Genomic DNA, 15,648 nt, shown 5'->3' on the forward strand with positions numbered 1-15,648 from the left:
AAGACTGTGGCTTAATTCTAAAGGAAATATCACAAACTGAAGGATAGTCGGGTAGGGGGTGTCTATGCACTTTCAAGCAACCGGGGTCTTCCAAACCAGCAGCTTATTTTCAGAACAGTACAGACATAAGATGAGATAGTTTCCAAAAAATAAACCTTGTTTGGATTTTTTAATGGATTATATTCTTTTGAGAAGGAAAAACATGCCCTTGAAATGAAAAATTAAAGTCAATTTTAAAATACCTCATCAAAAATTTGATGTCTTGCAAACACTAGAATCAGCATTTCTTCTGTAGCTGGATTTTTTTTTTTTTTTAATCATTAGAAGCTGTTTTCTAAAAGACACACCCACAAGAGTCATGGTTAAATGATTATCTTATTTAATAACCTCCAAGGACCACATGTTTCAGATTTTTCTTAGGCAGCACAAAACAGGACAGATAGTAGCAATTGGGCAGCTTTCTGGTCAGTATGGAAAGCTGGCTCAGATAACTTAGGTCTTGCTCCTGACCTTTTAAAAAATATATGACCTGATCGTTCTTTCAACTATGGGATGTTTCACTTCCAAAATTAATTTTGCCAAGCAAATAGTCTGGTTTAGGGGTTTATACAGCCTCATTCAATCCTGCAACTTCAAGTTGCCCATTTTAACTATGTAATATATAGATTCCCCACCCCCAGCAATAAACGAGATAGATTAAAAAAAATGAATTTAAAACAATAAGGAAAGATGTTGAAGTCCTTCAGGTTGGTATCTACATGCCAGTGGTTGTTAGAGAATCTGACCTAGGATAATGGTCAAGTCAAAGTTCTCCTGGCGCTTCTGTCCATCTTCATCTGGACCACCAGCTCTAAGGGCAGGACGCAGCTGCCACAGGGCAGGGGTGGCATCTGGGTGGCTTTGGTCCCAGTCAATCATGTGTGACTCATCACCCTTGGCTTTTAGAGTCTTCCCTTATCTATTCTGTAAACCATGTACATCACACTGACACCATCAGAGAGGTCTGCTATCGGAATGGGACAAACAAAATGATGGGGGAGCTGGCGTCCCCGCCAGGACTACTGGCCCTGCAGTCCAGTCACTGGCAGGCTCTGCTGGGTGCCTCGAAGTGTGGCTCTGAGTTTCCCTCCTAGAGCCTGAAAAGGAATGCTCTTAAAATCATGGGTTCCCATGTGTCAGATCACGGGCTTTCAATGAGAGAATTCAGAAAGATAGAGAGTACAGGTGTAGTTTTACATTTGAAATTGAATCTCAGAGTTTCACCTGAAAAGTCTCGTGTGAAGATGACAGTGAGAAGGACTCATGAAGAGGTGGATGGCATCAAAGTTTAGGACAGTAGGAGATTCTAATCATATGCCTCCTAGTAACTCAACTGTTGACAAATACAGTACTTATAATGTGGTCATATTACAGTGCATATTATAAACTGGTGTGATATTAATTACTAGGATACAATATTAATAAGATAATATTTAATATTGACACTAATACATTACTTATAGTCTAGTTCGCAATTATGAAATGTTAAATACCATTAATATTAAATAATATCTGTAACGTCATTGAATAGAAATATTTAATTATAAATAGAAAGAATACAGCATATTTAGATCAAAGTGGTTTGTAAGCCTGACAGGTGTCCGGACTTTTCATCTCCTGCAATTATTAATCTACAATGTTTGCCATTCTTCTTACTTAGATATTGTAGAAGGAAAGGTCAACAAAGGCATTTACCTCAAGGAGGGAAAAGGAGTCACATTTCTCTATTACAGAAAGAACAAAACTTCCTGCATCAGTAATCCGGCACAGTGTGGCCCTGAGGGTGAGTGATGCGCTCCATTCTTTTCTTCCTTTCTTTCAAGTTCATTTCATTGCCAGGTGGCATCTGTTCCTCTGGGCTGTGGCAGATGTGAAGACAAAGTTCAGCTGCACCATGCGTGCTCATGTCACATACGGACTTGAGGGGAGGAGTGGGGACAGGGATGCAGAGACTGGCCCTGGAGACGGAATTAAAACACCATTTTGCAGAGGCATGAGAGCAAAGTATTTAATCTTGTAAAGCAAAAAGCAACAAACAACAACAACCAAAACCCCCAAGAAACAGACGAAAAAGAACCCTCCATAAAAAGCAGACACGGTGATGTCGCAGTGGAGTTTGGATTGGGACCGTGGCGTTTGTGGGCAGGAAATTGATGGTGTGGCTCACGGGACGTTATTTCTGGCTCCAGGATGTTGGCCATGGGTCTGGGCGGGGCATGCCTTTTAAGACTCGTGCCATGGGTTCGCTTCTTTTATATCCGTGGAGATTGGAGGGGGCAGTGGTGAGAGCTGTCCCAGCGAAAGGTTGTGGGCCTGTGGTTAAAATAATACCGTGGGTGAAACACATAGGTACAAAAGAGAAGTTAGGAACCTATTCCTTCTTCTTCTTCCTTTTTTTTTTTTTTTTTTTTTGTCTCTATGAAAAGTAACCGGCTCTCTCGGATCTGAGCTTCAGAAAATGAAGATTTGAGCCACATTTCAAAACGTTCTGGGAAACTGTCCTCTGCCATCCAAATCAGTTTCGAGCCTCCAAATTCCATTATCCTAAGTAACTGAAAATTTTTCTTTCTAGGAAAAAAAAATTTAATGCAAGCGGGTCTGAAAGCCCTAAGTCTTTTGGAGCATCCAATGGGCTTATCAAAACTGCCCTGTGATGAATTCATTGTTCTCCCACTCCCCAGGCCCTATGGGTTACATTCCAGTAAAAGTAAACAAAGCTTAACAAGGTGATAACGTGTGGGAGGATACATTTTGGACTTTGCAGAACCCAGAGTTTTGAGAAAGGGATTTGAGGTCTAAAACCACAGCCAGGTTTACAAATCCACAGTTCAAGCTGTTCCTGAATTCAAACAGCCCTATAAACACAGCAGAGTTGTTTATTTCTCTAAATTTAAAACAGCCCCGCCTCAGCTACAAGGACTAAGAGAAACAGGAGGGCAGCCTGTGCCTGCCCCACCCTTTCCCTGCCTTGATCAGGATGGCCGAGGAGGAGAAGCAGGATAGGTGTGTGTTTCTGTCCAGTTTGTCTCTGGGTCTGAGAGGCAACAGCTTCTCTTTGGAAGAAAGGTGTCTCTACAGCCCCAGCTACCAACTGGAATTGACTCAGGTGGGAGGGGAAGGTCCCAGGAATTCTAGTAACTGGGCACTGTCACAGATAACCAGCCTTTGAACGATGACTATGATGGGACCAGTGGTGACTATGATAGTGACCAGCTACTGGAAATCAGAACTATCGGAAAACTTTACCTGAATTCTCAGGTCGTAAACTAGAGGCCTCTGAGCTCACCCTGCCCTGTGGCTGTGCCTGGTTTTGTAGGCATGGAGTTAAAATTTTTTGATTAGCTACCAGAGTTGAAAAATAGGACAATTTCACATAAAAACACAAATTCCCGGTTTCTCTTGAGAAATCTCCCTCCCTATTCCGATTTCGTGGGGCTGAACAGAGGGGCCCTCTTTTGTGTTGGACATTGCCCTTCAGCTCATCACTGACTTCTGACCCTTTGATCATTGGACCTGCTGGACATAGAGCATGTTAATGGTTTGGGCTCCAGGGCCAGGCGGCTTGGGTTTCAGTGGTGTTTAATCCTTTCTGTGGTGACCTTGGGCAACCACTTAACTTCTAGGTCCAAATTCCTTACCTGTAACATGGGTCAATCAAAGCCAGATTTTAGTTCCCTGCTATGGGGTTGTTCTGAAGACTGGCACGTGGCCAGTCCAACACTGAGAAGCCCCCAGGGTCCTGTCCTGTATGGGTGCCTCCCCATGTGCCTCCTGTCCCCAGGATCGTGGTCCTCACTCCATCTGCCTGCTCAGATGTAACCCTCTGACAGGGGCTGACATGGTTGGACCAATCGTCATAATCACCCACAATCATGCATCGTTTACTTGGTGCCAGTTTTCTTGGACTGCAAGGAGATCAAACCAGTCCATCCTAGAGGAAATCGGTCCTGAATATTCATTGGAAGGACTGATGCTGAAGCTGAAACTCCAGTACTTTGGCCACCTGATGTGAAGAGCTGACTCACTGGAAAAGACCATGATGCTGGGAAAGATTGAAGGCAGGAGAAGAAGGGGACAACAGAGGACGAGAGGTTGGATGGCATCACTGACTCGATGGACATGAGTTTGAGCAAGCTCCGGGAGTTGGTGATGGACAGGGAAACCTGGCATGCTGCAGTCCATGGGGTCGCAAAGAGTTGGACATGGCTGAACGACTGAACTGAACTAAATTGAGTGTTCTAATCCCATTACCTGTATTAACTCATTTCATCCTCAAAAAAAAAAAAAAAAAAAAAGAGAGACAGACAAGAGCTCACATGGTATAGAGAGCTGTAAACTTTGGCTTCATGTTACCACCCTGTTGATAGCTTCTCGTGTGTCCTGGTTAACTGGAGCCTTTGAAGGTATTTTTTGGGTGGCTACTTTTCTAGAGTATGGCCAGATATGCGGTGAAGCCAGGAAACCTCAAGTCAACTTTGACCCCCTGGGACCATGCTAGCAGGGGTCTTTATGTGGCGGATGCTGAGGGAGGTTGGGTATTTCTTGGTCCACATCCTTCAGTTTGGATTTCAGACAGGACCACCAAACATGGGTGTCATCCTAAGGATCACTGTAGGCATTTCTCCATTTTATTAACCATATCCTTTGCTCTGGGGGGTTTCCCTGGGGCCTCAATGAGCTTACATTTCTAGGTTTAAGGAGAACAGGATTTGAAAAGGAAAGTCCATCCAACATTTTTCAAATCAAACTCCACATGGCTTTTGAAGTAGGTGAGATGATTTCAAGTGCACTTTTAGTGATTAAACATTTCTTTTTTTTTTTTTTTGCTTTGCTGGGTCTTTATTGTTGCTTGAAGTCTTTCTCTAGTTGCAGAGAGCAGGGGCTACTCTGTAGTTGCAGAGCTGGGACCATATATATATATATACATATATATGTCTGGCTGTGCTGTGTGACTTGTGGGATCTTAGTTCCCTGACCAGAGATTGAACCCAGGCCCTGGCAATGACAGCACAGAGTCCTAACCACTGGACCACCAGGGAATTCCCTCAACACTTAAACAAAGAGAGAAACACTTCCCACACCCAGTCAAGCAGGTCAATTATTTTCATATTTGTGATTTCCCAATTCTCTTGTGGTCTCTGTTCATATTTTTGGCTGATTTTTTTTTTTAAGAACGTTGTAGCAGACAGGGTTGAGGTTTGAACTTTTCAAAAAAGGATAAAACATCTGAGCAATTTAGCTGTTCCTTCTCCGAGTTCTCAGCTAGAACGTGGGATCTTCCTTCTCTGCCAGCTGCTCACTCTGACATTTTGAACCCATGACCTGCTTATCTTAGGGCTCTTCTCCATCTGCTCCACCAGTTTCTCTGAGCTGACTGTGTGACCTGCCTTTTGGCAAATTGTGCCTCCTGGGAAATTTCCTCATGGGCGTTGGGTGCAAATGGGAGAGAGGCTCTGGAGGATCCTTTGAGAGAGAAAGTCTATTTGAACATTAACCAAAGGAAGCACAGTCTGTGTTCCTTCAATACTGAGGCAATTCTCCTCCAACTCCCACGACCAGCAGTAATCCACATGAGGGGGAGTCTTCCTGGAGTGTTCCAGCATCTTGTTTCACTGCCCTGTAAATCTTATTTTAATTTTATTGTTTTATTGGCTTTGCTGGGTCTTTGTTGAGGCATGTGGGCTTTCTTCAGTTGCTTTGCACAGGCTTAGTTACCCCTCAGTATGTGGGATCTTTGTTTCCTGACCAGGGATTGAACGCACATCCCTTGCATTGGAAGGTAGATTCTTAACCAGTTGGAAAGTGGATTCTTAACCACTAGATCACCAGGGAAGTCCTCCCTATAGACCTTGAGGGCTCAGCTCCAGTGTGGCTCTTACAGAGATGAGTCCCACACCAGTTGCGTTCCTCTTTGCTCTCACAGGTTCCTGTATGTCCCCCTCTGTCCCTTGCATCTTTGGTGATGACCTGCTCATTATGTGACTTCCTTCTTGGACATTTAGCTCTGCAAGGGCAGGGACTCATCTGTCTTAGTCACTGCTGTATTTTCAGGGATGAATATCAGCATGATAGATGCTTGATCCCTGTCAACTGAACAGATACATCTAGTCTGTCTTTCTGATGCTTAAATGCCTTTGAATCCTTCCCCAGCACATATCTGATGGGCCATTATTTGCATATCACCTGTGATGAGTCCTTCTCCATCCTGAATGGGCCATCCCATTTTTGCACCCCTCTGATACTTCTTTCTGATATTGGACTAAATTTGTTTTGAGTAATTACCTCTAATTCCACTTCAACTCTCAATCACCTTGAATGCCTGCCAGAAAGACCTTCTTCCTGTTTTACTTGTTAATTTTTCCTCCCTCCGGAAATGTACCCTTCTTTTTTCCCTCTTGTGCATTAGAGCTTCCACTGCTTATAAACACCAAGAAACCTGCTACAGCTCCATAGCAGCAGCTGGAAAATCTCAGCATCCATATTCTCTTCTCAGCATCGACAGGACTTTTTAGACTATTTGCATTAGGTTACTAACTTCAACTTTGCATTAAGTCATTAACTTCAATGCCATCAACAAAATGGTAAAATATTCTGAATGGTGTTTCAGGACAAAAATTTCCAGAAGGGCCTGATGGTTGGGCACAGATCCAGCTTCTGTCTTCCTTAGATGATTGGGGGTTTTAGGGATGTTTGAAAGCCTGATGGAGCTTCAGAGAGAAGTATTCATTCACCACGTCCATTTCACAGATGGGGAGACTGAGGTCCAGAGAAGGCACAAGATAGCCTAGAGTCACAGGATGATTTACTGCTGAGTTTCTTTAAGTATTGTTTCCAGACCATCAGCAGAAGAGTCCATTGCAGAGACTGCTAAAAATGGAATTTCTCAGTCTCCAGCCCAGGACCCACTGAATCCAAATCTGTGGACAGGGCCTGGAGATCTGAATTTTAACCCAGGCCCTCTGGGTGGTTTTCATGGACCAAATCTCAGAACTGCTCAAGGCTGACTCTAGCCCACAAATGTGTTTTGTTTGCTGGCATTATGTCGGTTCTCACAAATTTTCTATTTTAACAAGTTTTCTAAATTGTTTTTTGGCAGAATGTGTGCATGTTAAGTTGTTTTAGTCATGTCCAACTCTTTGCAACTCTATGGACTATAGCTTGCTAGGTTCTTCTGTCCGTGGGATTCTCCAGGCAAGAATACTGGAGTGGGTTGTCACGCCCTCCTTCAGGGAATCTTTCCAACCCAGGGATCGAACCTGCATCTCTTAACATCTCCTGCATTGGCAGGCAAGTTCTTACCACCAGCACCACCTGGGAAGCTTTTGGCAGAATGGGTGGGTTCAAAAAGACTGCCTAACTGTTTGCAGAAACAGAGCCTCTCTCACGGTGCTTTAAATGTTTTTTTTAAATTAATACTCAACTTCCCTGAAAGATAAAATTTCATTAAAAAATCTCTACTTCTGTCTTCTCTTGAAAAATCAGTAAATCCTAGTGTTACCCACCCTCCTGGCATCAGTTGGTTAGAGCTAAGGTGACTGTCCAATGGTCTCCAGGTTTCCTGAGTCCCTTAGACTCTCAGCTCTCTGGTAGTCCCTTGGACTCTCACAGCTTCCCTGGTAGCTCAGCTGGTAAAGAATCTGCCTGCAGTGCAGGAGACCCCGGTTCATGATTTCTGGGTCAGGAAGAGATTCCCTGGAGAAGGTATAGGCTACCCACTCCAGTATTCTTGGGTTTCCCTGGTGGCTCAGCTGGTAAAGAATCCACCTCTAATGCGGGAGACCTGGGTTCAATCCCTGGGTTGGGAAGATCTCCTAGAGAAGGGAATGGCTACCCATTCCAGTATTCTGGCCTGGAGAATTCAGTCCATGGGATCGCAAAGAGTCAGACACGACTGAGCAACCTTCACTTTCACTTTGGACTCTCAGCGCTCTGCTTGATGAAACTGAAGGGAAGTGGCCCCTCACCTGTGGCTTTCTTAAAATAATATTGAGGAGAGAAATGGTGAGAGTGAAACAGAGTCCTATGGCAACAGATATTTCTAGAAGAAATTAGAGAGCCTTCTGGGGAGGCAGGAAGCATAGGCATGAGTAGCAGTTCATATGCAGGGCTTGATCTGACAAAGAGTGTGTCTGCAAGTTGAAAAATACAGCCTGAGCTGCCTACAGGAAATACGCTGGCTCTCTTATGGAGTCAGTGCCCCTGGGAAGACAGGCTTTTGAGTTTATGGCCTCTGTCATGTATATTAAAGTCAGAGAAACACTATTCTTCTGAGTCTCGGTCATCTTTTTCTCTGCATTTCATTGATCACTTCTCCTACCATTGCAAACTCAACTATGACTGAAGATGCAATTCCTCATCTTTCACCCAGGGTCTCTTCTGTTAACCAGGTTCTTCACCACTATGACATTTAGCTTTTTTTCTCTCCAAATTTTGCTCTTCGTTATATCATTTCTCCCACCCTATTTTGGTTATTGCTTCCTTGTAATCATGGAGCTGAGGGGAAAAAAAAAAATCTAAGGATACAGTGTGGAAGCTTTAGCATCTTCACCACTTCTCTGTGTCAAGTGAGAATCAAGATATTTTTGGGAAAGACAATGAATTTTGGGCCATAGAGTTGATACCTTGTAACATTTCTACTTTATGAGTAAGGTCTCTTGCATTCACTTAACCATGTATATATAGCCTCACACTTTGCTCCTCAATTGTTCTGTAATTTTTAGGATGAATAAGAAAGTCTTAGGAGCCATTCCTAAGACTGTGTTTTAGCACCTGGGTCTCTGCACTCTTGAGAACAGGTGAGAATAGATCACTTGAAAGTTTTACTGAGGAAATGTACACAGCCAGACATAATTCTATCCTTACAGCCCTAATGTGGACAAAAAAAAAAAATGGCATGTCATCCCCCTAACTCAGCTTATATAATATAGACTATGAAGGCAGCAAGGCAGGATGTATTTATGCCAAGGAAGTCCAAGGGTGGGTTATTTACTTTAATTGGTTGAGGTTGAATGATGCAATTATCTAAATTTCCAGTCAAGCTAGAATGTTTTTAAGACAGTTTTTAAGATTCTCAAATTTTTCTCACTTTTAAATTTCTTTTACTTTTTTTTTTTTTTTTTTTTTTACCGTATACACGTAGCACCTGAACTATAAAACTTGGGCTTCCCTGGTGGCTTAGCTGGTAAAGAATCTGCCTGCCTTGTGGGAGACCTGGGTTCGATCCCTGGGTTGGAAGATCCCTTGGAGACCCCCTGGAGAAAGGAACCGCTACCCGCTCTAGTATTCTAGCATGGGTTCATGGAGAATTCCATGGACTATAGTCCATGGTGTCGCAAATAGTCGGACACGACTGAGCGACTTTCCCTCACTCACTAGATTCAATTGAAAAGGAAACTTATCATCCCCAAGAACTGAAACCCAATTATCATTTTAAGTGGAAGATTCCTGCGTTGTTGAATTCCATGTGGGTACCAATTCCCACCAGAGGCTCTGAATTCGAGATGTGGCATTTCTTTGTTAAAACAGGGATTAGCAATTGTTACTTACATACAAATGGACTTTCTTCTCATCATAATCAGAACTGAAAGATGACTGAGAAGGGATTAGCATCTCATACTGTGATTCCTGTTGTATAAAGGCATGAAAGTGAAAGTGTTGGTTGCTCAATGGTGTCTGATTCTTTGTGACCCCATGGACTGTAGCCCAACAGGCTCTTCTGCCTATGGAATTCTCCAGGCAAGAATACTGGAGTGGATTGCCATGGCCTTCTCCAGAGGATCTTTCCAATCCAGGGATCAAACCCAGGTCTCCTGCATTGCAGGCAGATTCTTTACCATCTGAGCCACCCAGGAAGCCCATATAAAGTCATGATGATATGCTAAAATTCTCTTGGAGAATCTGTCCAAGACCAGAGTGACTGAAACTATCAACTCTTAGAAAGATGTAGGAAGAAATCATCATATTGCCCTGTACTCTGCTGAAATGGGGAGGTACAGATACACTTTAGGGTCTTAAGAAAAGTCAGAGTTAGAAATCTGATTCGATGGCAGAAGCTTGCTGATTGATTGCCATGAGGTGTCTGGTCTTTTCCCAGCTTAGCCAGAAAGCCCAAACCTCCCCATCACTGTCTCCCAGCCTGTGCTCTTTTAGAAGCACTCAGCAGGCGGCCACTCCGTAGAGATGCTCTGTTATCAGAACCCTGTACATTCCTCTCCTCCTGCACAGTGGCCACACCACATGGAAAACCCGCTTAGAATCCTACAGTTGGTAGATTCCCTTGATGTCTTCTATTTTTTCTACAAATAAAGAAACCAAGGCCCCAGTTCTGGAGTCTCTCTTGACCAAAAACTGGGAGAACATCCAACTCCCATGCCTGAGATACGCTGTAATAAAATTGGACTTTGAACCAGCCAGATCAGATTAAAGGCCTTCCCGACCCAGCAAAATCTCTTTTATTTTCTTTTATGAGATCCTTTTTATTTTGAGATAATTGTAGATGAACAGGCAGTTGTAAAAAGTAATACACAGTGATGCCATGTACTCTTTACCCTTTTTGATGAAGTTGAGTGGTTAAGTTGAGGAACTTGAGATGGGGACTGTCCTGATTGTCTGTGTGGGGCAGAGACATCACAGGAGTCCTTATAAAGAGAGAGGGCAGAGGGGCAGAGTCAGAGATGTGGAGATGGTTTAAAGATGGGGGAGGGGCTGTCTTCTTCACCCATTCATCTACGGATGGACTTTTGGGTCGTTTCTATGTCCTGTCTATTCTGAATAGTGCTGCAATGAACACGGGGGTGCATGCATCCTTTTCAGTTATAGACTTGTCCAGATACAGACCCAGGAGTAGAATTGCTGGATCCCATGGCAACTCGATTTTTAGTTTTTTGAGGAACGTCCATACTGTTCTCCACAGTGGCTGTACCAGTTTACATTCCCACAAACAGTGGAGGAGGGTTCCCTTTTCTCACACCCTCTCCAGCATTTGTTATTTGTAGACTTTTCAGTGGTAGCCATTCTGACTGGTGTGAGATGGTGCCTCACTGTAGTTTTGATTTGCATTTCTCTGATAATCAGCAATGTTGAGCATCTTTTCTTATGCCTGTTGGGATGGCCTTGGTTTTCATGCCCTCAACTCCCCACTCCAGAACGTTCTTGAGCCTGCTCTGCAGGCTCTGGGTGGTTCTCATGGAAACTTGCTTTCAGGTGGCTGACAGGTGTGGATGAGCTCATTTCATGCTATCACATTGTAGGTGGACATGTGTCCCACATAGGCTGAGGGCCACCTCTGTCTTGAACCAAGTCCTCTTGGAAACAGAAAAGAATAGAGCATCTCCTTACTCCCTCTTCCCTGGTGGCTCAGATGGTAAAGAATCTGCCTGCAATGTGGGAGACCCAGGTTCAATCCCTGGGTCAGGAAGATCCCCTGGAGAAGGGCATGGCTACCCACTCCAGTATTCCTGCCTGGAGAATCCCCATGGACAGAGGAGCCTGGTGGGCTACAGTCCATGTGGTTGCAAAGAGTTGGACCTGAGTGACTAACACTCACTTTGCTCCCTCTGCTCACCCTGCAGCAGCTTCCCCAGCACCCTCCCCCTGAATCTGTCACCCAAAGTGATGGTCAGGAAGGAGTGAGGAAGCCATGTGCACATCCTTGTGGTGGCCTTTGGTGGCCTTCAGGGTCAGGAAGGGGACTCATCCTCTATGGACAGTCATAGTCAGCTGAAAGTTTGTAAGCAATGGGAATTCAACTCAGCTAGGCTCGGGGATTTATTGAGAGGCTCCAAGTAAGACTGTGTTCTGGTTATCGACTGCTGCATAACAAGCACTCCCAAACTTAACAAGTGAAATGCAATTTAGCATCACCTCTCACAGTTCTGGGGCTTGGCAGGGTTCTCTCATGGCTATAGCCATGGCAGCCAGGACTGGGTCCTTGGAAGGTGCCCCTGAGCTGGTTTCTCAAGACCACTTTCTTCACTCACATCTGGCACCTCTGGCTCCTCTGTGTGGTTTCTTTCTATACCAGCAGAGCCTGGACTTGTTCTGTGCTCCAAGAAGCCGAAACCTGAAGCTTCCGGACAATTAATGGCTGTCTCTGGAACCTGGCCAGGGCCACTTCTGACGTTTCTTCTTGGTCAGATCAGCCAGAGGGCAGGTGGAGAAACTGGCCTAAGTCTTGGAGGAGAATGGGAAGGTCACATGGCATGAAAGCAGATGGGCTGGGAGATGCCGTGGCTTCTTCAGGAGATTCAGTCTACCATGACGATCTGGGTCCAGGTGCTTAGATGACGTCACTGGAAGCTCGTGTCTCCATCACTTTGGCTCTGTTCTCAGGAGGGCTTTCCAGGTGTGATAGCAATGTCAACTCACAGCCTCCAGGAGTCCCTTTTATCAGCTGATGCATGGCCATCCCTGAACCAGTCACTGTGATTCAGACTGCTCCAGCCCTTGTGAGCCTGGGGCTGTGTAATCAGTCCGCTGTGTAATTAGTCCCACTTGACCTAGAGGACACAGAGGTTGGTGGAGGGGGGGGTGGTGATTCTCCCCAAGAATGCTGTGCTGGGTGAGGAAGGATGGATATCCAGGCTGCTACATCACCTGTGGGTCTCCTTGCCCTCCCCGCTGGCCACTGCTCTGGTCTGCCTTGAGTTATGAACACGCAGGACATGGTGCCGAGTCTGCGGGTCTGGTCCTCTACCTGGAGAGATTCCTTGCCCATTCCTACCTGCTGCTTCTGCCCCACTCACCACAGACACAGAGATGATAGTGCACAGCAAGACTTCCGCATCTGTAGGCATTTTTCTCCTCCATGGAATTCTTGAGAAACTTTGTTGTCTAATTCAGTAAGTGAGCTCTCTCCCAAAGAACGTCATCTCCATGAGAGGATAGAGAGATGACAGTCGCAGATTCCAGAGCCAGACTGCCTGGTTCCAGTGCTGACTCCATCACTAGCTATGTGGCTTTAGACAAGTTACTTTACCTCTCTGGGCTTCAGTTTTCTCACTTGTCAAATGGGGACCATACTGATCCCTACTTCACAGGGTTGTTGGGAGGATTAAAAGAGTTAACTCATGTAAAATTCTTGGGACATTTTATCTTGAACAAAGTAAGTTCTTAAACAGTAGAACTTATTTTTCTTTTTAAAGTGTTCTTTATATAGCAAGGACATTCATTTCTTGCTTGTTAAATGTTTTACAAATATTTTTTTCCTGGGTTGTCATTTGTCTTTTGACTTTGTCATGGCTTTAAGTTTTTTGGCTTGCAGAATTTTATAATATTTATGCACTCAAATGTATCCATCTTTTCTTGGGACAGCTGGAATTTTTTTTGTTTGTTTGTTCTATCAAGAAAGAACTTTCCTCTCTTTACTTTTGGGATGGATGAGGATTTAATGCTCGTAAGAAGAAGAAAAGTGTTGAATCAATTTGTCAATACTGCACTTCTTTTTCCTTTAAACTTTTTCTTCTTTGTATTGACAATTTCAAGCGCAAGAAGCAAAGTTCCTGAAAATACTAATATTAGAGGACTCATTGCGAATCTTTGAAGACTCAATGAAGACGTAAATTGATGTTTAAATACAAGCTGTTCCTCAGAGAGAAATGATTATTTTGTCGGCCGAATGAACCAAAATGAAAAGCTTGGCTTGTAGAAACCATCATCTGCTTCGATCTTCCCTTACCTAAGGCGAAATTGAATGTTTTATGTTTAATTTTTCTTCCTGGAGAGAAAGACATTCCACCAAGACAGGATTGAGCGAAAGGAATTTTTCAATGCAGCAAAGTGTTTGGGAAAAAATGGACTTTTGTGAATCCCACTGGGACATTGTTTCATAACAGAAGTTTCACAATGTGCTGTGTTCGTGTCTCTGTGAAATTGGTTGTTTCTGAGTGGACAGGCAAAGCAAGAAGACTTGGGGTTTCGTTTTCGGGCTCTGTGCCCCTGCAGTAGATGGCAGACAGAAGACCTGGGGGACCCCGGGCCCGGGACTCCCCTCCACCTGGTGCCTTTGCAAAGGCAAAGAAGAACAGTGTCTGGGACAGCCCAGATGCTCTCTGGACAACCTACCAAAGTCCTGTCATTTAGTTGCAGTGACCCGTGTCCCAGGGCACTTTTGAGGACTTTTTTCTTTCCTCAATAGTCCTAAGAACATACTCCTGGAGACTTGAAACTCTGCTCTGCAGTCTCTCTGAGCCTCATCTATTATTTCACATTTCATCTTTTTTTAAAAAATTATGATATTGTTTTATGAATTTTTTAGAGACACGTGGTATTATGCTGTACATATTACTTTATTAGCTTTTAAAACGTATTTGTTTATTTTTGGCTGTGCTGGGTCTTTGTTGCTGCACATGGGCTTTCTCTAGTTGCGGCAAAGTGGGGCTGCTCTCTAGTTGCAGTGTGTGGGCTTCTCATTGAGGTGGCTTCTCTTATTGAGGAGCTCACGTTCTAAGGTGCACGGGCTTTAGTACTTGTGGTGTGAGCTTAGTTGGTCTGTGGTATGTGGTATCTTCCTGGACCAGGGATTGAACCTGTGTCCCCTGCATAGGCAGGTGGATTCTTAACCACTGAACCACCAGGGAGTTCCAATCTTGGGCCTGTTTTGATCAGCCCTGAGTAACTCCTCTCTCAGCATCCCTGAAGCCTGGACTAGGTTGAGGGGGCCAAGGCTGCCTGATTTATTTCCAGCTATTACAAGCTGTGCCCAGCAGGTTGCATGCATTCTGTCTCTCTCACACTCACACAGTTTACTCTTGTGCAAAGAAAGGGTAAATGTTACTGGAGTTGGAGAAGCAGAGTGGGGGTGATCGGGCTCCAAAGGGCAATGACAGGAGCCTCTAGCTCATCTGGCCTTTGTCAGCCCTCCCTGGGGAGCTTGCCCCCCTCCCCTTCTCCTCCCTCCTCCCTTGTCTGCAAGGTGATCCTGGGTCAGGTCTTCACCATTAGGAGCTGGACTTGGCTGTCTTGGCTGCCAGGGCCTCCATGGGCCCTGCTTTGTTGGAAATGAACAATTATAGGTTTCATAACCTTTCAAAGTGGGCTTCCTCTTTGACTAAAAATGCTCTACTGGGAATCTATTGTAAAGGCATTTAATCTGAGATGTGCAGAGAAGTTTAGTTTCCAGTTCGGTTTGGGAAATTAAAACTTGAAGAAAACTTATAAAGACTTAGTCATGGGGAGGTTGCTGTTTAAAAAAAATCTACAGGACTTCCCTGGTGGTACAGTGGATGAGAATCCTCCTGTCAATGCAGGGGACATGGGTTCCATCCCTGTTCTGGGAAGATTCCACATGCCGAGGGGCAACTAAGCCTGTGGGCTGCAACTACTGAAGTCTTCGAGCTTAGATCTGGTGCTGCTGCTGCTGCTGCTAAGTCACTTCAGTCGTGTCCGACTCTGTGCGACCCCAGAGACGGCAGCCCACCAAGCTCCCCTGTCTCTGGGATTCTCCAGGCAAGAACACTGGAGTGGGTTGCCATTTCCTTCTCCAACGCATAAAAGTGAAAAGTGAAAGTGAAGTCGTTCAGTCGTGTCCGACTCTTAGTGACCCCATGGACTGCAACCCACCAGGCTCCTCTGTCCACGGGATTTCCCAGGCAAGAGTACTGGAGTGGGGTG

General features: G+C 44.7%; 1 protein-coding gene across 2 annotated transcripts in view; it reads left to right on the plus strand.

Moving 5' to 3' along the window:
- Window positions 1-15,648, plus strand: part of ADGRD1 (adhesion G protein-coupled receptor D1) — a 176,173-nt gene that overhangs the window by 12,008 nt on the left and 148,517 nt on the right. For both annotated transcript variants that reach the window (XM_070386343.1, XM_005891222.3), the window contains one exon: window positions 1,700-1,822. In XM_070386343.1, coding sequence (XP_070242444.1) covers window positions 1,700-1,822 — 123 coding nt within the window. The remainder of the gene's footprint in view (window positions 1-1,699; window positions 1,823-15,648) is intronic.

Source organism: Bos mutus, chromosome 17, assembly GCF_027580195.1.
Source record: "Bos mutus isolate GX-2022 chromosome 17, NWIPB_WYAK_1.1, whole genome shotgun sequence".
Lineage (NCBI taxonomy): Eukaryota > Metazoa > Chordata > Mammalia > Artiodactyla > Bovidae > Bos > Bos mutus.